Raw genomic sequence first — 22,938 nt, forward strand, 5'->3', positions numbered from 1 at the left:
AAACCGAAACTACCTTGGATTTAGTTCGACGTGAGCGCGATGGTGAAGTTATAAAACTTAACGAATTTATTTTTTCAGATTTATTTACCTTGGGTATTTGAACTTTCAAACTCGCTGCTTGTATGTCGCATCGTTTACTCGGCCTTTAAAGCTCCCGAGCGAAAACACGTCGTCGACACGAAAGGTACCAAAACGTTTACGTGACCACTCAGGCGAATTAGAGGCAATGAAATTAAGAGGAATTTAATTTAATTGAATTAAAGTAAAGCATGTGTCTGTCCTTCATGCATCGGCGCTTGGGCTTGCGCCTTCAAGTCGTCTTAGAGATAACATTAAAACCCCTTTGAATCTTTTTTTTTTTTTCTACTTTCTACCATATGGTATGGGAGTGCAAGCACAACACTTTCATACCCCCAATTTTCCGACCAACCGCGGAGCAGTGGGAGGACCAGCTGACCAGCTCAAAACCCGAGGACCGGTCCCGACTGGTGAACAGGGCCAGACTGGCAGCGTGGGACCATGGCATCCTGGACTGAGGCAGCCCCCACCTGGGGGACGACCCACAAGCTTTCGTCTCCTCAAGTTATAATAAAGTTTATTCCTCCTCCTTCCTGCCACTGAATCATTATTGACTCGGCATAAGACAATTTATCAAAGCTTTGCAATAGAATTCAAACAAATGCTGAACACCTGAACACATTGCAGAAGGCTATTTTAGAAAGATACTTCAGCAATTTCTCCCTCCAGCTTGCATCACAGGCAAGGAAGTACTAAATTTAATTGATCAATGGACTCGTTTCAAAACTCAGAGCCTCAGCGCGGCATAATGCCACGTGATGCATTGTGGGAGTCAGTGGGAAGCAAAATCCACTCCCCCCTCCTGGCCCACAGGTTCCTGGAATGCAACGTGCACGGTGACAGATTTACGGAAATAGTCTATTCAGAGATAAAGGGTAGCAATTCCAAGTAAGTATCCACCAAACTTCAGCCCACTTCTTTCCTTAACGCTGTATATTATAGACCCCCTTCAAAATTCTATCCTCTGCAAAATGTTCCACGGAGTCGGTTGTCCCGCTACTGTGCAGTGGTTCAGACCTAACAATCGGCACACAACTTTCGAAAGGAGTCTAATGCAAGAAACATAGCAAGGCAAAGAACAGCTGTTTTCGACACTTTTATTGCATTTTTTTTTTCTTCCAACATTCATCAAGGGGAGTGAGTGTACTTACATGAATAACAAAATACAAAAGGACGCGCCACGCTCACTATATGTACAGCTTTTAGGGATAAATCTTCTTGCGTGTCGGAAGAGAGCAGAAAGGGGGGAGGGGGGTGGGGGGAAATGGTGTGCCACGCTGACAAAAATCTCCGTTCTGGAGTAAAAAGGTGGCAACTCTGTGTACACGTCTGCGCCCTGAGCCGAGGGCAACACGAAACTCCATATCCAACGTCTCCTTGTTTCTTTGCCAAAAGGTTATCCAAACAACAACACCGCTTTGCTCACATTCACCACTTCTCTCTGCTCTGGCCACATCCCCGTGCATTGCACCTTGGCAAAATTGTGCCGGCCTATCGGACCCACGCGAGCCAAAAAGCCAAGTGCTGTTGATAAACCTTGACACTTCCAAGAACCAAGAAAAGAAAAAGTAGAGAATCGTCGTAATATCCTTTACGGTCGGTACCGTTCCCGTCAGACACCCGACAAAGATCCTACTACGCCCAACAACGCTCGGCAGGTTTGGCTTTTTTTTTTTTTTTGTCGCTTTTGTCATTTTATGTTTAAGAACAAAAACCAAGATGTCGGTGAGGTGTTCCTCGTATAGATGGACGTGGGAAGATTTTTTATCTCACAAATATAACTTTTTTCTGCCTTTTTTTTTTTTAGAAATGAGATTGTTGAAAGGTAACTGGAGAGGGAAATAAAACAAAACAAAGTAACTAACGAAAACAAATCAAGCCGTTTCTGTGTGCACGTCGCCTTCTTCGCTGCCGCCACCGAGGTGGCAGAAGTCCCTGGTGGGCCATTCCGGGTCCTCCTCGCAGTCCGTTTTCTTTCCTCCCACGAGGCGAGCTCGCCTCACATTTCTTTCAAGATTACTCCTAAGAAAAAGAAAAATAAACACCCCAAAGGAGGACATTAGCTCCTTGAACATATAACACAACAGCGAAGGTCTTAATTCCAGTTACAAATGGAGTATCATGAAATACGAGTGCCAGGCAACCCTCCTACATGCACTTTTAACATGCAGACAGGACCCCATGCTAAAGGCCAGTAAAGCTGCAGCCATCAAAACGACAATGAAATAGGCAGAAAGTCAGTCATAATAATTATTGTAGGTAAAGTTAAGCCGACGAGCGATCGTTGTGCCTACGAATGACATCGAGTGAGTGTCGACATATAGGACACAGGCGATGCCTTGGGGCTGACCTAGGAAGCGCTGCCACTGGGGTGAGCGACAAAAAGACAAGGGGAATGCACTGCACCTGTTTATAATGGGTGACATTCTGTGCATGTGCCGACTCCGGTGGCAACAGTTCAAAGAGCATTCGCAACGTACGATGCATGTCCCTGCTGGTCATTGTTCACTCTATGTTATTCGTATCGTTGAGGATGGCATCTGACATGTGATGCAATAACAGTGACAGGCACTGAGATGACTTTGTTACCACAGCAACCGCACACACGCCCAAAATGACCACTGTATGGATAAGGCCCCTTGCCCCTGACGAAATTTTAGTTCTACCTCTCTATTAGTTAACAATGAAACAGTAAAACTGCACTAGTAATCTTGCGAGGCTGTTATATACATATAAAGGTGTCCATAAGGCACTGAGATGACTTTGTTACCACAGCAACCGCACACACGCCCAAAATGACCACTGTATGGATAAGGCCCCTTGCCCCTGACGAAATTTTAGTTCTACCTCTCTATTAGTTAACAATGAAACAGTAAAACTGCACTAGTAATCTTGCGAGGCTGTTATATCCATATAAAGGTGTCCATAAGGCACCGATATTAGAAGATACCTTTACTAAGGTGGACATTACGATTTTATTATAGTATACTAAGTCTTTCCTCACGTCTAACAGACTACACAGAAGCGGCAAAATACTACTAATGCCAGAAAGATGTAAAGTTGCCTTCCAGCTCCACATATCCAGTACCAGCGTACTGCCTTCGATAGTGCTTCGACAGAGGTGAACACCCACAATGCAACGTGAGCTAATGTGTACCTGAGCATCACTGGGGCAGAGCACATGCACCAGAGAAAATTGTGCTCTGCACATTTGGCACATCTACATTCGAGTGGACAATCTGTGCAACGGAACAGGCAACCCGCGCTTCGACATTGACAGCCATCGCCCCTTAGAGGTATTTAGAAAAGGAGCGGATGAACCAAGTCATTGCCCGTCTTGCAAAATAAAGTCCTATTCGTGGCGTAGCGAGAAGCAGTTGACACATGGGGAGATAAGAGTACCAATTGAGCAGTTTTCAGAAGCCGTTTCGGTAACACGCCATAAGTTGGCCAACAGCTTATCCTCAGTGGGGCGCGGGCCATCTTCAGGGACAATACGTAACCCCTCCCTTTTTTTTTACAAAAGTTTTTTTCTTTACGGCTAGATGTAAAATAGTCCATAATATGAGAGTGAGCACGAGTGTTGACAGGTAGATACTGGAAGCACCACTAAGCGGACAGTGCAGTGAAAGCTACGTGCTCATTGGATCAGTCGTATGTCGATCTTCTGTTACATGACCACGCTGCCTGCCATTACTGCGTGCAGAGAGCAGGGTCAGGCGATGAAAGGGAGGCGGTTAATTGGTCCAGCGAGTTTATTGCTCCCACTGCACTGTCAGCTTATGAGTGAATGCAGTATAATAGTGGTGTCTCTATGAATCGCGAGGAAAGTAAGCATCCAAATAAAAAGAATGGATGCATCGTTACAAGAGCTCGTGCTGCCCTCTTCTGCATGCAAGTCCGAAAGTTGCTGGACAAGTTGCTGCACACATTTATCGATTGTGTGACCAGTGTGGCAATGTAATTCCACATATGCTCCATTTTGCCGATTTCGAGCGACACTGATTATGCAATCTTACTTCTACGACCACCATTGATGAACATGTTGAAGGGCGAGATAACACACTCATGAACATGTTGAATTGCAAACTGCACAGTAAAATTCGTCTTTCCGAAAATGCAGCCAACAGCCGACGGCTTATTGAAGCTTCAAAGCCAAGGACACTATTGCAATGGTGCATCTGTTCTTTTTGCACAGGCGCCTACTTCTCTTGTCGTTCGCGGAGGCGTCGCCATTAGGTGCACGCGGCACCAATCGGTCTGTGCTCGCGTGTTCACCCTCGTATTGAAGACAACTGACTGTACGTCTCGGCATGAAACCACGTTGAAGTGCGAGAAATCTAGCATCGTCATAATGTCCCTAAAGATGGCCCACCCCCTCCCACTGAGGGCTAACTGTTTTGGCTAACTTTCGGTGCTTGCAATGTTAATCAGTCAGACCCTGCGTCTTCACCTTTATACAACTTTACACCTTGAAGAGGACACAAAAGAGACAAAAGAAATGATAATAGATAACCAAGAAAGACAGCAGGAGAGAGCAGAGCATGTCCCCACCGTGACCAGCCTACGGCGGTGGCCCCCGTCACTCGCACTTCTGTGACACCGGCGGAAATTCGGATTCATCCGAGAGACGCAGACCGGCGCGCGGGGAAGCCCCACTCTCCGAGACTCCTGCAGCATCTGTCCTCAGCAGCCAGAGAGAGAGAGAGAGAAAAAGAAAAAAAAGAACACGGCGGCGGCATAGATCACGCAGCTGTCACTGGCATTGAGGCCATGAAAAAACACCTACAACTTTACGGTTTAAAACCAACAACTTTCCACTTTAAACTTCCCAGTTTGAAAGTCGGTTAAACCAATTTTAAACAGGAGCAGCCCTTAAGGCTGGTTCGCACGACTGCCTGTGAGGAGATAACGATGATGATAATGGTAACACACCGATGCAGAGGTGCCATCCAACGGGTCGCCCCGGAACTATCCCGATTCGCATACAACTAGGCAGGAGGCTTTGCGGTATTTGCAAGTTAAAATTTTCGCACCACCTACGAGAAATGGTTACTCATAAAATTGCCAAAGTTGTTTCAAGCCCGTCGTGACAAAAATTGTGCATAACTTATGAGGAAATGGGCAGATATCGGGAGGATTCCAGGTTGCGATGTGGTTGGTCCTGCTAGAATCCGTATGTGCGAACCAGAACTTCATCGTTTAAAATGGGGTGCCTCAACGGTGAATGCCGTCTGTTACCACAACATGCGGGTCCCACTTAGTAAGAGACATGCCTTTAATTTTTAAAGAGACACTAAACGTAGAAAAAATCTTTTTTTTCTTCCTGGTTAGGAAAATAAACTACAAAACCAATGTCGAAAAAAACATTCTTTTTTTTTTTTTTTTTACTCAATAATATAGTTACGATACGGATTTTTTGCTTTGCGGGCGAAACCGAAACTGTACCCCTGTGGGATGATGATGATAGCATTTGTACCCAACATGTGCACACTCCAAGGTCCAGCGAACTGACAGCGCACACTAGTCGGGTACAAAAGCCATCATCATGATCCCACGGGGTGCAGTTTCGGTTTTGCATGTAAGTCGAAAAAATTAGTACATAATGTAACAAATATTGGGGCTGGAAAAATTTTTTTTTTATAACAAACATTAAGTTGTAATTATACCGGTCTTAACCCAATAGAAAAAAATGTTTTATTTTTCTTAGGTTTTGCGTTGTTTTAACCGTCCTAGGGCCCTAATCTGGATACTTGGCGAGAAAGTCGGCGAGAAAGCCGACGACTCTCATTGGCCGGCGCCAAGCTCAAGTGCGGCGTTAGCCAATCACAGCCGTGAGATTTCTTGCCAACTTTCGCCAAGTGTCCAGATCAGGGCTGCTAGTCGTCCAATCAGGAAAATGTACAAAGCGTTGTCTTGTAGGCGACGATAGTTGAGGGTATTACGACGCAAATCTAAGAAACGCCCGGTAACGACATCTCCTGGAGCCAACTGCTCGCAGAATGGACGGTCGTGGCACTGTCACAACGTGAGGCTCATCTAGCCAACGACGACTGTATTTTTGTCCATGGCTCTGGGTTCTGTATTTTTAGATGCAAATAAATTATTTGATTTGATAGAAAGGTCAGAGAAACTGTTGCAAAACGATAAGAGGCACATCAAAACGGGGCAACGGTTCGAAATTCTGCCGGCTCAGTCGGGCTGTACGAAGCAACGTAGAACACAAATGGCCAGGGCGAAATGAGAAGGTCAAAATGAACATACGAAGTGAAAATGAAAATCGACATCTCAAAATGAGGACTAGTGCGAGTCTTCTACAAATGGTAGCAGTCGAAAAGGTGGAAAAAAAAAATGTCTAAACGAGAAAGACATGCAAAATAATTCAATCAAACTGGCCACACATACACACACACAAAAAAAAAAGATTGTGTGCGAGGGTAAATTAAAAAAAGGTTGAGTCAAGAAAGCGAGATGAAAAGAGACAAACAAAAAATGGTAAAACCCAAATGTAGAAAAAGAAAAACTAAAGGAAGATAAGCATGAAATGACAGAGCCAAAAAAGCAAATATATGTGCATGCCAAGTCGAATAATGAAAGTTGCGATTGAAGACAGCAGGAATGAAGTTGCAGATTTAACAAAAATAAAACCTGTGACGAAAAAGAAAAAGTTTAATATAGACGGCAAGTGTAAAACGAGGAAGTCAGAATAGGCCATCACAAATGAGAAATTGGGTTTGTGAGGTCAGAATAGAAAAAAAGTATATTTAGTCAAAACAGAAGGAAGGGGGTTTAAGATCTATCAATGCTAGGCTCAAAATGGCTGTGTTTGAAGATGAGAAAAATAAAACCAGGAAGAGCAGTGCTCAGGAGGCAGATGCCATACAGGAAAGTGAGATCAGGAAGATGAAATACTATAACCGAAAAGCCACATTAGGCCGAGCTGACCAAGAAAGCGGGACTGAAATCACCCATGACGGAAGTGGAAGGCCGGAACTACCGATCTGAGCACAACATCCGACTCAAACACAACGGCCGACTTGAGCGCAATAGCCAATTTGACCACAATCGCCAACTCTTGCACAACTGCCAACACTTGTACAATGGCCAGCTCAGCCAAAATGGCCAACTCGACTACAATGGAAAATTTGACCACTATGGCAAACTAGTCACTATGGCCAACTGAACCACAATGGCCCACTTGAGCACAATAGCCAACTCAAATACAGTGGCAAACTTGCACATCTGCCAACAGTTGCACAATGACCAACTCGTTCATAGTGTCACAACTCGTTCACAATTGCCAATTTTCCCACAATGGCCAACTCAACCACAACGGCTAACCTGATTACAACGACCAACTCAACCACAATGGTCAACTTAGACACAATAACCAATTTGTCCACAACGACCAGCTCAACCACAGTGGCCAACTTAACTACAATAGCCAATTCGTGCACAACAGCTGAACCTAAACAACCTGCCGCACACAAGCTGCCACGTTCCAACGCCAAGCGTCAACGCTGAGGCACCCCTAGGCTACGCAAACTCCCGGCAAAGTGGCAACTCAAGTAACCGGCGGACCCTGTCACGAAATAAAAAACGAAAACAAAAAAGTATCAAACTATACTTCGTTTCACAATATGTGCGAGCGAAGGCAAAGCTAGAAGCGCGAGCACAAAAGCTCTGTGCATTTGTGCTTTGCTCGAGCAGGGCAGAATGCAAAAAGTGTCAATCTTGCACTTCTAGCTTTGGTTTCGCTCGCAGATAAAATAAAACAAAATATAAAATAAAAAAATAAAAAAACACATAAGAAGTTAGCACTGCTGCACCAAGCCGCCGTTGTCACTGTTGCCCCCTGGGAGACAGCAGACATTCCTGTGCGAGGATGCAATCCCCAGGGAATTCTGCCCGTCCTCCCTGGGGCTGCCTTTTCATGTTGCTCTGCTGTCGAGAGGCGGGAAGGCATCTGGCATGCAATGCATCCCGCGGGGCAAGGAGGCAGGGGAGGGGACAGGGGAGGTAAGGGCAGATCAAAACAAGAGAGAGAGGAGTAAAGAAGAAGAAAGAATTGACGGCAAGGAAGGTAGAGGATGGAGCGGGCCTGAGATAAAGTCGGGCAGGTTCCCGCACAATCCAGTCACCGTTGACCGCGAACGCCCATGGTCTTACAGGCGAGAACGGCAGGGTATCCCACAGCCTTCCACAGTGCTTTGGCTGCACAAGCACGTTCAAGGTTCATGAGATGCCAAAGCACTGTGGAAGGCAAGAAGCTTGCATTGGAGGTGAAACAACTGAAAGTCCTCCCTGCCAATCCTCACCCTGTCAGTGACCAGAGATACCATAGGCAGCCACCTCTATTCTCTGCCCCTTCCCACGAGCTGTTACTACTTTCTACAAACGGGACAGCTGACTGTCCCTACTTAAAAATACCTACCTATATTTCATTCTCTAAAGGAGCCAGCATTCAGTGAGGGAGGTTACCCCCTTAAGTTGAGAATCTTTACAACTGCTCAAATTGTGCTAGCTAGTCTAGTCTACCATCCCAGCACTACGCATACGAATTCCCTTTTGTAGACCAATTAATCTGCGTCTGTTGAACTTCAAGCATGTGTTTCCATACAGGCCAGGCAGTCATGCTTCAATTGCCTCATGCAACAGGCAGACTGGTACACGGGTCTCAAGCCAGGCAAGCTTCCATCTAAGAATGAGACCAACTTTGTAAGAGGTGATTTGCCGTGGCAAAGCTGTCCCACACGAACTTGTCAAGGGTTCTCCCATTGGGATGAGCCTGTCATAACAAGCCCGTCTGAATGAGCCTATCATGATTAACTTGTCAGAATGAGCCTGCCATAACAAGCCCATCAGACTGGAGCCATCAAGATGAACTTGACAGACTACTCATCAAGATAGCCCATCCAACTGAGCCTGTCAAGACAAATCTATTAACCTGAACTTGTCAAAGTTAACCCTTCAAGACAAATAGGTCAGAATTGTCAAGACAAATCTGCCAGACTGAACCCGTCAGGACCAATCCATCAGACTGAACTAGTCAGGACAAATCCATCGGACTGAACTTGTCAAGACAAGTCCATCATACTGAACCTGTCCGGACAAATCCATCAGACTGAGCCTGTCGGGACAAATCCATCAGACTGAACTCGTCAGGACAAATCCATCGGAGTGAACTCGTCAGGACAAATCCATCGGAGTGAACTCGTCAGGACAAATCCATCGGAGTGAACTCGTCAGGACAAATCCATCGGAGTGAACTCGTCGGGACAAATACATCAGACTGAACCCGTTGGGACAAATCCATCAGACTGAACCCATCAGGACAAATCCATTGGACTTAACTTGTCGGGACAAATCCATTGGACTGAACCCCTCGGGACAAATCCATCAGACTGAACCCGTCGGGACAAATCCATCAGACTGAGCCTGTCGGGACAAATCCATCAGACTGAGCCCGTTGGGACAAATACATCAGACTGAACCCGTTGGGACAAATCCATCAGACTGAACCCGTCAGGACAAATCCATCAGGCTGAACCTGCCAAGACGATTCCATCAAACCGAACCTGTCAAGACAAAAATCCATCAGATTGAACCCGTCAAGACAAATCCATCAGACTAAACCTGACAGAACATGCCCGTTGTGACAAACCCACCGTGATGAACCTATCAGAGATGGTTGTGCTTATGGGGAGGGAAAAAGGGACGCGAACCAGCATGCACCCAGCAGTAGGGAAAAAAAAAGCAGGACAACACACATCCGCCCAACACAACAGGTCGGAGGAAACCGAAAGGCCAGAGTTCCGAGAAGCTCGCACAAAAACGCAAGCAGTGCGGGAAAACACAGAGACAGGGTGGGGCATGCGAAGGGAGGCTCAGCGGAGAGGAGAGAACGAAAGGGCAGCGGATGCAAGAGCACGGCAGCAACGCAAAGGAAAGCCTACAGACCTGCCGGAGAACGGTCCTGATAACCTCGCACTACGGCGGCGTAGCTCGACACCCCTGCGCGTCAGAGACACATGAGCAACCCTGTTACGCCGGCAACAAACCCAGCCCCACACCAGTCACCCGTCTACTGTCAATGAAAGCAAACTCCTGCACGTTTGCAAAATTTTTATGTTTCACCACGTGCAAGCAGACAGAGGCCCTTGTGCTAAGATTTCATTGCAATTTTCATTGGGGTACGATATAATGGATGCAACATTTTAAATTGCTGAACAATAAAATCTGAATTCCTCATGAAATTAAAAGCTGAAATCAGCTCAACTGTGAAATAAATGTGGATTCCAAATCCAGCCATCGTACAAGATACAACTGAAACCATGGTACTGAGATGTCGTGCCAGCGACATGGATACTTCCATTTCCAGTTCTGCATTGTTAGAGGCTTTTATTTAATATTTCCTTTTCTATTAGTTCACAAATAATTTACCCTCAGCTTCAGAACTTAAACTGTGCTTCCTTCTATATGAACACAAGAACAAAAGTATTTTCTTATTGTTTGCAATTTTTTGCAATGTCGAAAAACATCTTGCCACGATTGCCCGGCAAGTTTGAAATACGGTACTACACAACTGCGTGTGGCACAGTGGTACCACTAGCAGAGCTGGCACGCCTCTTGCAACAATCAATAATGCTAATTCAGAGGTGGTACAAAAACTGAAGAGGCTACAAAAGCATTTGTACCACTCAATGCTGGTACTTCCGGCGGGAATATCGAACCGCAGTTTGAACACCAGAGAAATGTGTCTAGGGAACTATTTCAGACTAGACAGAGAACTATTTAACGGTACTAAATGATGTCGGTACCCCACTTTAAAAGTCTTCCTTTTTAGAAAGTGGTAGTACCAGTGGAAACAACCCTCGTGCGTCGAAGAAACGCACACGGGAGGGGGGGGGGGGGGGGGGGGGGGCGTCAAAGTTCCCCAATATCAAACACTGTGATTACTCCATTTTTTTAAAATTTGGCGACTTTCTTTTTTAAGCTACCAGTACTCCAGAGAAATGGTAGATAGCATCCACGTCCGTATAGAATGGCAGCAATTGCCAATTGACAAGCCCGTAAGACGACACGGTCCTAAAGCTGGCTCGCACATTTGCGTTTATGTTTGGCCGACGGTGTTCCAACGGCTCGTGGCCGCTTACGACAGGAAAACAGACTGGAGCAATCTGTCAGGTATCCCTAGAAATGCTTCTGATTTGCATAGAACTAGACTGAAGATTTTGTAGTATTTTGGGAGATGAAATCTATGCACTATCTAAGGGAAATGGTCGCTACTAACTAGAGTTTCGGGTTTTTGAATAAATCCAAAAAAACTCGGAAAAACAATTGCCGGTAAAACTTTTGTCAGTTTGAATTTATTTTTAAAAAACCTTAACTTCGAAGTCACTATGCCAAAATAAAAACCATAAAAAAGATTATCTTACAAATAAAAGACCCTTTTCAGAATTCAGTGCTATCTTGTCTCAAAAACCAATTTCACTTTAGACAAGCTTATGGGGGTCATGAAACTGTATTTCATCAAGCACCGCCACTTTCACACTTCAATGGCAGATGAGAATGCACTCTTCGATCACCTCACAATTCTTTCTTGTCTGTTTCAATGATATGAACATGAGGACTGACCAGTGCAAGGTGGCATCCCATAAGCCCCTTCATTAAATTTCCACCACCAAAAGGCTTTAAAACCATACTTGTGGCAAGGAATTGATTAGCCCCACTCCAAAGTAAACGCTTATGCAGCAGTCGTATCTAATTTGCACGTCCTAAGGGTACTGATGTATTGAACGTTTGGGCCTTGCATATCCCTAGCTTGGTAGTATATCATCAACTTGTTCCTTCACCAGCCTCAAGAAGGCCACCATTAGCTTGGCACAAATGCCATACACTGAGGTCACGATAGTGACCATAGTTGCCAGACTGAATTTCAAAGGGGGGTCTATTTGCGTGAGAGCCGAGAGGCCACTTCAGTTTCCTTTGAGATACTGAACTATTGGCAAAAGCGAGTTCACCGTTCATCTCGTCATGGTTCATTCCGAATGGGTCATTGAACTCCCGGGGTCACCCCAGAAGCCACTGCTCTGGTTTCCACTTTGGAGCATACTATTTGTGCTTTTTAGAGGGGGGAGGGGTTTCGTTCTTATAACAATGAAAGCTATGAACCTGTAGATTTAATAGGAGGGAGGGCAGGGCAGCTGGAGCTTTTTTCATGTGACTTTCCAGATGTTTAGTTATTTCAAAGTTTTCCCTCAATAGACCGTTTGCTAAATGCCTCAAGCGCCCCGGCCTGCACTTGAGGAATCATGGGAACGGTTATCCTTCAGTTCCCTAATGATCGGTAATTTCGACCAATTGTGATGCTTACACACTTTTGAGTGTAACCCGGAGTCATTCTGAGTAAGTGTCGTGTAGATTGCAGAGACCTGTCATATCGCTTTTAACATTTCTCGTCAATGTTAACGTTTTTAAAACTCTGCATGCAGTCCACCCTTCAACCTGGCCGAGCTGCAGAAATCTTACAGGAGCTCCGGACTCTGAGCGAAAATAAAGGTTTTCTCTCTCTCTCTCTTACAATATTATCATTCTTGCACAGCTTCAAAGACACCGATATTAACTTAGAAATGCTAAAAATGATATAAACAGCCCCGCTGACTGCGAGCTAAATTCTGCTTTTGGTTGTTGCGAATTCTCGGCTTTTAAGCAAATCCTGCTAAAACAATCACAAGAATGATAATGTTCCAAGAGATTTCTGCAGCTTGGCCAGGTTGAAGGGTGGATTGCATGCACAGTGTGAAAAATGCTGACACTAACGAGAAATTTTAGAAGTGACAAGACAGGTCTCTGCAACCTACAGGGTGTCCCCCCTCAAAAATTTGCAGGTTCTTTTTTAACCGCAAAGTAAACTATGCACTGCTAAACGCTCATTCTCTGCCCAACCAGATGCCAAAGTTTCAGCATGAACAGATCTTATTAAAAACTTACAAGTGATTTTCTGAAAAATTCAATGGGAAAACTGGAGCCAATTTTCACCTGTTTTCGGTTTCTGGCGCCCATAGAGCCCCATGTATTCAAGAAAATATATTTTTTTTTTGTACACGACGCTTATTTAGGATGACCCCAGATTACATTTAAAAGTGTGCAAGCAATGAATTGGTCAAAATTACCGATCACTAGGAAACTGAAGGAACACCGTTTCCATGATTCCTCAAGTGCAAGCCAGGGCACATCCTCGTTGAGCTGGCATCAGCATGTAAATTATATCGTAGCAGAAGGTTTCAAATCCTTGGGTCTCTTGTGCCGAAATACTCACAACTTTTCACAGATTACGCGGGAACTATTATATAAAACAAATGTGATACCTATATTAGAATAGGCCTGTACTGTGTGGGAGACCTCCCAAGTAGTCTAGACAAAAATCCTACCCGTTTCCCCCATATTACCTATCCAGGTGTGCGAATCATAATCATAAAGTGTATAAATATAGGTGCAAGACTGCAGCGTTTAGGAATTAATTTGTTCCGAAAACAGTGTGCCAGTGGAACAAAGCACCTTCTACTGTTGCCTCAGTCTTATTAAACAATGCCTTTTATATACTGCTTTAGAAATGGTAGGCTCATTTGACTGATATGGCTGCGTACAAGATAAATCCCAGGCAGAAGTTAGCACGGTAGATAAAAATTATTTTGATGCATAGGTGCTGCCGACCTTGGTGTCCTCGGAGGGATGGAGTTTCGTATATGGTTTATTTGTTTTCCATGTCGCGAAGTGTGATGGAGTGCGTTGAACGACACAAAATCTGAAGGGTGATTCAAATGTCGCGAGATCTGCTGGAATGCTTTTGATCTCGTGAGGTTTTAAAGTTTTGTTGAAGATTATTACCTGTTAATTTGTTTTATTTTTTGTGCGTGTATCACCCTCGCTATAATGCCGAAAGGCACTGCGGGTGCTGAATAAATAAAAATAAATTTAGCAAATGGTCTATTGAAGCCCCACTACGTTGCAAGATTTGTCGTTGGGACATTTAGTATTGTCATTGGCAAGAGCGCCAGTGCAAAATGCCGCTGCAGACATATCGTTTGATACGGGCAAGAGTCCCATTGTACTGAAAGAACCTTGACGAGACAAGTGGGAAACTCTACTGTCAATAATCCTAAATTAGGTGTTTTTAAGACCACTAGCCCTATGCTGTGACAAACCTTATTAAAAAAAAGATACACATTTTCTTTTTTGCTTTTTGTTTTGGCATTGGGAATTTGAAATTCTGAGTTTTTTTTATAAATCCGAATGATCTAAAACTGATAACATATAATTAAATCATGCCTCCACTGAAAGAATGACAAGTAAAATAACTCAGGAAATATAAGCAGATGGTAAGTGTTTCAAGGCCACCCAATAGATGGCGCAGTTCCAATGCAGTTCATCAGACTAAAATGCAAATGTGCGAACCAGCCTCGAGCAGTCCCCAAACCCCCCCTCTCCCTCCCCCTCCCACCCTCCCTTCCCTTCATGCTTGGTGCATGTGTGGCTTCGATGAGCTTAACGCGGCAGAGTGCGAGGTCACGGAAAGATCGCAGCTGCTCGGGAAGAACGGGGAAAAAAAACAACGGGAGGTCAAGGAGAGATACCAGAGCCCCGGGACCAACTTCTACCGCCCAAAGCAGACGGTAAGAATTGAAGAGATAGCTCGGCCTTCGTCACTGCTGCGTCCGATTCTCTTTCCTTATCGAGCTACCAATTTGCACGACGTTAAGTGTCGTGTGCCAACTTGCGCTTCCCTAAAGAATTCAGCGTTTTCCCTAATTTCGCACGAAGAATATTGAGTGTCTCAGCTTCGAGCCTGCCTAGATCAAGCATAGAATTTCTAGAGGCCCACTTTACGTGAAGTTTAGACGGGTTGGAAACTACCTGCCATCAATCATTTTGAACTATGTTATCGAGGCTAGCGTAGCTTCCGTATGATACAATGTTGCAATAGCTAGTTGCAACAGTGCGTGCGAATGCAAAAAGAAGTAGCTTTCGCGCATTCTCGTGGCAATGCAAAAGCTACGCCAGCCTCGACAACGTAGCAAAAAATAGCTGACGCCGAGCACAACCCCATCACCGAAACAAATTGAGATTTTGTCCAATCTTTCTTGCAGGTGATCCGAGAACGGAAGCTTCCTTCCAGAACCCGGGCTTAAACCAAAGGCACAATGCGTCGTGCAGAAACATAACAAACTGTATTAGAATCTGGACGATGTTATCGTTTATCTTTCGAGGGAAGACCAATTTGTGGGTAGTAATCGGCTATCTCCCTGAGTACTGCGGTAAACGAGAAACGGTAGCTAAAACTAAAGAGAAGGAAAATAAAAGGCTACGGGGAAGACAACACCAAGTACACAAAAGTGGCTAGGCTCAGAAGGACGGAAGTGGGAACGGGGCCGCAAACAGAGCGGGGAGGAAAGGAGGCGTATCGTGGTCGAAGTGAAGGGATGCGAGGAAGTGAATTAAAAAGGGGAGGGAGGAACATGGGAGAGGATGACACGTCTAAGAGCACACAGTACATATACAAATGCAAATGTACAACTTTGTGCCGCATGGTATTGTTTTTTGCAAAACGTTTTTAAGGATGCAGCAGAGAAAACACTTTTAACAAGGCAGCTGCTCACAATCTTTCATACCTGCGACGTACCAGCAAGCACAATGGCGGACTTTCTCGGCGCGCGCTTTTTGATCCCGTCCTCGTCGCCGACATTGTTCCGGTTCTGCTTTTTGGCAGTCATGGGAAACGCCGACTATTTAAATCAAATGTTACTTCCAATCGAAAAAAAAAAAAAAAAGCGACGGCCCAAAATGTTGTTTATGGCTCGGGCGCTTAATATTTTTCTGCAGCATCATGAAGTGAGACGATAAGAATAAAGACGCAAGTCATGCAAATGCTACCGTTCCAAAGCATGCAGCACAAAAGCACCATGCAATGAGACGATTATTACTTCAGTTCTTGTTCCATACGGTGGTACTTGTATTTCCCGCCCAATTTTAAGACCGACCTCACATGCTGTCATTTTTTAGACATACACATCTGGGATTCAACACAATCACATTGGTTTAGTTAGATCTAGCCGACAAGACTGTCCGTCGCATCGCATGTGTACGCTAGTCGTGGGAATCGCTGCCAACATGGCCGTCCCGCTGCTTCGATTTCCCGTTTCCAGCAGTTTCTGTGAATGCAACGAGGGGAATGATCGTGCAGTTTTGCAGCGTTATTCTGTCATGCATGTTAAGGCCACTCCAGGAACGCCAGGGGGCCGAGTAGTTGACAAAGGGGGTTATACAAACTCTCGAGCGTTTTTTTTATTTCTCAACGTACAGCATTTTCCTTTCAAGACATAATCGACCTATGATAAACACGCAGTTAATTTTTTTATTCTGTACTCGTTACAAATGGGGGGTGGGGAAGTTACCATGCATGACAACACAAACAAAACAAGAAACATACAGTCAACACTTTGCTCACTCTTTTCATAGACTATTAGTCGGTGTTACGAGGCAGATGTGCGAATTTGGTGCCCTCCACAGACCATGTCACTTCTCAGTTTACGACAGAGAAGAAAAACAATTCGTTAGAAGCACACAATCAATGCGGATGTCTTGCATGACTTTAGCCTCAGGCAAACGGATCATGGAACAATGGACAAGTCTCTTCTAAAAGTAACAAACTACAACAAAGCATTCACGTTTATATTAGGCGCTCAGGCCGGCAACGAGCGACGTAGCTGGCAGATGTAAACTTGTATTGCAACGACGGGATTCGAGAAAAAACGACATCGGTCCCCGAAACGAACCTTTCGACTCTGCCGTTTCAGCCGACGGGATGCGCCGCCATCAAGAGGACGAAAACAAAGAAGGCGACTGCGCCGCAAAACGAGCGCAACCTGACGAGGCGCTCGACGCCATTGTGCTTGCGCTTACGCCCCGCAGATGAACATGCGCTTGCGAAGCAACAAGGGATCCCTTCTTTACCCTGAGGGTCGGGCTTGCGCGCCGCAGCCGTCTGCTGGGTTGTCGCGGGAGAGGCCGCCTTATCCGGACCTCCGTCTGCAACCGGCGGAATTGCGGCGGTGGCGGCGGCGGTGGCAGTGGTGGTGGCAGCCTCACGTCCGTCCAACCTGTGCAACAACCGTGCGCTCTTGCCCTTTCCGAAAGTGGTCGCTTCCAACTCGAAGGAACCTCGTATCCATTTAAGACTCCCGACGAATGTCAGAACAGCTCGTCGGAACGACGGGTTCGCTTCGCCATTATTGTCGTCTGCAAACCGTGCACGACGTACGGAAGCAAGGTCTAAAGGCCCGTTCGCGCGTCTGTGTTTCGCTGCGACTGTCTGGCACCGTCCATCGGGTACGGCCGGAACACTTCTGAAGAATGCGCTACCTACAAGAAACGGTCGCTCACAACATGGTCAGAATTATTTATAGCCCATTATTAACACAACGACACATATAAAAAAAAAAATATTAGCAGATTGAAAGCGTTTTAGGGCCACCCAACAGGTGCTGAAAGCGTTCCCTCGGTGTAAGCGATCGCACTTGGACGCAGACGCGTGAACCAGCCTTGACTGTCAATTTGCTTTCGCGCGATTCGCGCGGCGACCACGACGGCAGGAGATCCCGCACCCAACCGCCAAGTTTCCGACGCGTCTCCCGCCAGAAATGAAAGCGCTCGGTGCCGCCGTTGAGGTTGAACGAGGCTCCGGTTATTCCCATTCCCACACGCTTCCGGCGCGCATCCAGCGATTTTCGATGGACGCTCGCGTCATCCGTCCAATGTTTCTGTGGTGGAACGAAGAGAAAGAACAAACACTAATGGGTCACATGTTAGCAGGACACAATTTGCCCAAAGCATGCACACACTCGCGGACGATTGCCGCAGACGTGGGTCGACGCTTACGCGAGTTCTTTGCGAATGCCCCATCGTCGCGCCAGTGGGCGAGATAGATATCTCATCGGCAGTCGAAAGCGCCGGTCTCTTGACGAAAAAAAACGGTTGCGGTGTAATCTGAGTGCTAAGGCCTCAATAGCTTCTGCTTTCTGCGTAGAACAAACCGTCTGCTTTTTGCGCGAGAGTTGCGGCGACTTCAGAACGATGCCGAGCTCCGATTTCCTTCGACTGAAAGGATATTGGATAGACCTCAATGCCTAATGCCTCGAGGTCTACCCACAATTTCCTCCAATCCACCAATAAGAGCTGGGTGTTCTGACATCGTCGCAACACCCTGTACAAGAAGCAGACAAACTTGCGCTCTGCATTGGCACGACTGAAAGGTTCCAGTGGCGCCTCGAAATACCGATATCCAACTTCCTATGTCGTGCGACTGCATCGAGCTAAATGAACTGCCGTAAAACACAGAACATCCGCCCAATCCACAATAAGTGCCTGGCCCTCAATTTCGAAACATTCGGAAAATACGCGAAGGACACATGTTTGCATGATTATCTCCAAATTTTGAGTGGGCGCTAGATCAGGATTTTACTGCATATTAGAGATGAGTTGCGCGCACCATTTCACGACATGGAAGTGCTTATCCAACCTTTACTCAAATGTGCTAGGCAGATTGACCGGCAGGTACATCCAATTAAAGGATATCATATGTCTGCTGCACTTTGCTTTAACATGAGGACTAGAAGTTTTTTTAGTAATAATATTCAGATTAATCTCATTGTTATAGTCTAAAAGCCTCAAGGGAGAAAGCGACAACTTGGTGTCGCTCCCTCTTTCAAGGCAGACAGTGTCGTACCAACTGACCGCATCCAGCAGACTCAGTTCAGATAACTGAAGTCGCCAATACAGCCTCAAAAACAACCAATCGAGGCCTCCATATTTGTCCACGGTACCCTGCCGAGTGTTGGTGGCCCTGTCCTCTAGCCCGGACTACAGTAAAGTGTGCCAACCTGTGCTGCCTGGCAAGGGTGCAGTCCCCGCCCTCGGCAGGATCCAGGTTGTAGACGTAGAGGAATCCGTCCGTTGTCGCCACCAGCACCCTGGGAATCTTCTGGACCCTGCACAATGGTGCGAGCCTCGTCTTAAGGGCGGACACTATTCAGAAAAAATTAATTTGTGCAAAATAGGCAGATTTTGAAAAATGCCCTATTTACATCCGCCAACATCAAGAGAGTATTCCCAGAAAGCTTCATTTGTTTACAGTGCATAGTTTTTTACAAATTATTTTCAGTCCACCAATGCTAAAGAAAAGGTAGAGGTTTGAGTGCTTTGAACGCCTTTTTCTCCAATCCACTTTCTGGCATAAATTTAACCTAATAAACCTATCGTTTCAGCATGAAACTGTCGAAAGACTAAATTTTTGAGGCTTATATAATGAAATATTATGGAGCCAGTTACTATGAACTTAGATTTTGCATTTTCATGTTCCTTCATTACGAAAAGTTGTAATTTGTAAAACTTGGTAAATATAGGAAAACAAATGTTTTTCATTAATTCTTGTTAGCTGAAAAATCCACATTTTGGGAAATTTCTTTTTATAGGAACCGGCAACAGACATCCCATTTCTCAACAATAGATTCATTGACCAGATTCCATGCCAAGCTATGCTTTACTTTGTTCTGGGGGTATAGTACTTTATAAAATTGTTTCAAAAGGCAGAAAGTTTGCATGCCACCCTCCTATATGACTAGAAACACCGCATGCAAATTTCACGCTGATTGACTGAGCAGTTCAAAAGTTGACATTCCCAGTGAGGCAGAAAGTTTCCAACAAGGACAAAAAATAAACACCTCGGGCTAGTGCCAAACTCCTGTGGTCGAAAAACCCGTCCACAGAAGTCGTGTGCCGTCAGGTCATGACATCACACCGTCGTGCTAAAGCTCAAACGAGACATTTCAAAATCCCCTCAGAGACAAAAAGAAGGACTCTCCGGAAAATTGCATTAGTCGTTGCACGCCTACACATACTGTGGGCTTTTCCAAGAACGAAGTTTGCCTGCCCACTTTTATATCTGGAGTGGAGACCACTTCTCTGATTGGCTCTCTGCTACCCCATAGATGTGGTGGGAATTCAATGACCTCAGCAGGAATGATTGCGTAAGAGCTTTTTTAGAGATGCGATTGGGAGACAATCAATTATGCTGCCGACAGGGTAAGTGCTCGGAGGTATGACTGGAGACACAGAAGGGCCCTGGAGCCAATCACTTCGGTGAATGGCTCCCTGCTTACCCCGCCAGAGTGATTGGGAAAGTCAAACACTTCTGTAGAAGAAATTGTTCAAGCATACGGAAATATGATTGGCGGAACAAAAGTGACCGGGAGCCAATCACTTATGCACCTGGCTCTCCAGTTGCTAGACAAAAAGGATTGGGGAAGCCAAACACTTCTGCATAACAAAGTTTCAACCCCATAAATATATGATTGGGAGAGCAGAAGTGACTGGAAGCTAATCATTCACGTAACTGCCTCTCTGGATACCCCACAAAATTGATTGGGGAACTCGGATGCTTTTGCCAGACATTGAATAAGTATTTAGAGACACAATCGGGAGATATACAAATTGCAGGAGGATGTTTAAGCTTCTCAATGAAAAGTGGAATGCGATAGCTAAATATAAACCCGTTTGTTTCCAAGCCATCCAAGCAGGTCTGCATGGCCTAGGGGGTAGCATGTATGGCTCGCAACCAAAAGGTCACAGGCTCGATCCTGCCTCCACCTAAAATTGTTCAAATTTTTTTCTTTGAGGTAAATGAATTACTTATAGATCAATCAGAATTTTTCTGTCCCGCCGACGCTAGCTTTTCTGCACAACGAGCTCATTAAAGCTCGAGCTTTAAAAAGTGACTGGGTACAAATCACTTATGAAGTGAATGGGAGAAACAAAAGTGATTGGGTGCTAATCATTTACGCAATGAGTAAGATATATGTGATTAGGTGTGAAAAACATACAAGCGATTGGGTACAAACCACGCATACAATATATAAGTGATTGCACGATAAGATTGGGAGACATAAAAGTGACTCCGTACAAGCCACTTATGAAATGACTGGGAGAGACAAAAGTGATTGGGCACTAATCACTTACACAACAAGTCAGAGGTATCAGATCAGGTGCAAAACACTTATGCAATTAGGGGGAAATGTACAAATGGTTGGGTACAAATCACCCGCTCAATACATAAAAGTGGTTGTGTGCTAAAAGTAGCTCATTCAACTCGCTTAACAACAAGGGGGTAAATTCCCGCGGAACGATGCGTCACCGACCACACTCGGATCCCAAAGCGCGAGAGAGCATTGCCATGTCGAGGGGGCCTTACGTGATGAGGGCGCACACAGTCCGCACCCCACAGAACGGCAGGTGCACGGAGGCGAAGGCCCGGCCCTGGTTGAACACCTCCGTCACTTGGGAGGGGAGGTAGGAGGCGCTCTGCATCAGGGCCTTGCCAAAGTAGCCCATCCAAGTGGCCGGCTCGTCCGACACCTTCCTGTAACGGGGAACCACACTTACTTCGTTGCCGAGACCGCGGCACTTGCAACACATCCCCAACTGGGGTGTTTAGCGTACTACACCACAGCCGAAACTGCTTTTGTTCCTTTTAGAAATACTTTTGAAGTTTTGGGTCGAAGGTGTTTCTTTTGCATGTTTCCCTGCATCAATGTCTCTCATTTATTCTTTTTTTTTTTTTACTGTTGTGCTAGTGATGTATTGCTGTTGCTAATCTGTGCATAAATGTTTTTCTTTTTTTGCCTTGTGCTGCATTGCGTGCTGCTAGACCTTGCCCCCAACGCAGGCCATTGGTACCCTGTCTGGCGACTTTGTTTCGCTTTTTGTACCTTCCAAGGAGAGTTCCTTCTCGCCTTGGAAAAATAAAAGAAATGACTGGCTTGATTGATTGAAAGACGACAGGGCAAGCTGGAGCCATCCACCTGTTGGGTACCCCTGAAAAACTTCCGATCTTTGTATAAATTATGCATCATTCTTCCACCGAGTGCTTGAAATAAACCTGACAATATCATAAGAGACCATTCTCCCATAGTCGGTCGGAGGCCCATTTTAAGCTCCGCGAAGAGACAGTGCAAGGCCGAGAGAAACACTGCATCGTCGACGACGAAGACCGTCAAATCTGGGATACCCAAGAATGGTCCTGCCCTCGTAGTCAGCAGCCATTAGACCTGCTTAAACAAACTGTTTGCTGGTACGCCTTCACCAAAACATAAATATGACTAGTTTCGGAGTCTCAAAGCTTGTGTCTCGAGGTACAAATCGTACGGCACAAATGCTGCTGGCTTTCGTTTGTCTTTGGACACACTGTAGTCTGGTGCAACATAAGATCTGCAGTAGAAACTCTACCTCTCTGCCTCCTCCACTGTCAGCTTCCTGCCCTCAATGACACTCCTGATGATTAACGAGCATGCACGGCCGAAGGAGGACAGAAGCCAATCTCGTCGCACAAATACCACACGCTTTAGTTTGTCTTTGGACACACTCAGGGGTGAATGCCACGGAGGCTGCCCAAGAAGCACAAGAGGCTTTCGAGCAGGGACTCACACTTCCTTGGGGTCCTCCAGCTTGAAGATGTGGACCGTCTCAGTGTTGCTCGAGGCACACAGGAACTGAGAGTCTGCGCTGAACGACAGCGAGCAGATGCTCACGCACCTGCAGCAATGCAAAAGACCCGCAAAGCTCGTCACAACGTAAACGCTTCGAATGGCATGACATAACACTTTGACTTCAAAACACCTCCGTGGCATGTCGTAGCTAGTTCCTGCTCACAACGGTTTCCAACTGCAGGAACCGTGCCACGAGCAGTTAAGAAACTACAGGGTGCCCACGGCGTTTCCTACGAGGAAAAACGAACCGGAAAAAATCGGC

General features: G+C 45.7%; 1 protein-coding gene across 10 annotated transcripts in view; it reads right to left on the bottom strand.

The window, feature by feature from the left end:
* Window positions 1-1,759: 1,759 nt before the first annotated feature.
* The window catches only part of LOC8029123 (WD repeat domain phosphoinositide-interacting protein 2), a 37,999-nt gene continuing 16,820 nt past the window's right edge, over window positions 1,760-22,938 (bottom strand). For 2 of the 10 annotated variants that reach the window (XM_040499829.2, XM_029993907.3), the window contains exons 7-12: window positions 22,615-22,722; window positions 21,383-21,550; window positions 19,017-19,124; window positions 17,092-17,237; window positions 10,039-10,092; window positions 1,760-2,100 (exon numbers count right to left, since the gene is read on the bottom strand). In XM_040499829.2, the coding sequence (XP_040355763.1) occupies window positions 2,078-2,100; window positions 10,039-10,092; window positions 17,092-17,237; window positions 19,017-19,124; window positions 21,383-21,550; window positions 22,615-22,722 (607 nt within the window). In that variant the 3' untranslated portion in view covers window positions 1,760-2,077. Of the gene's footprint in view, window positions 2,101-4,632; window positions 4,759-10,038; window positions 10,093-16,401; window positions 17,238-19,016; window positions 19,125-21,382; window positions 21,551-22,614; window positions 22,723-22,938 lie in introns of those variants that run through there. The other 8 variants (XM_029993910.4, XM_029993904.3, XM_040499830.2 and 5 more) reach the window with 4 other exon arrangements.

The sequence above is a fragment of the Ixodes scapularis genome, unplaced genomic scaffold, assembly GCF_016920785.2.
Source record: "Ixodes scapularis isolate PalLabHiFi unplaced genomic scaffold, ASM1692078v2 PGA_scaffold6__148_contigs__length_123643588, whole genome shotgun sequence".
In the NCBI taxonomy this organism is placed as follows: domain Eukaryota; kingdom Metazoa; phylum Arthropoda; class Arachnida; order Ixodida; family Ixodidae; genus Ixodes; species Ixodes scapularis.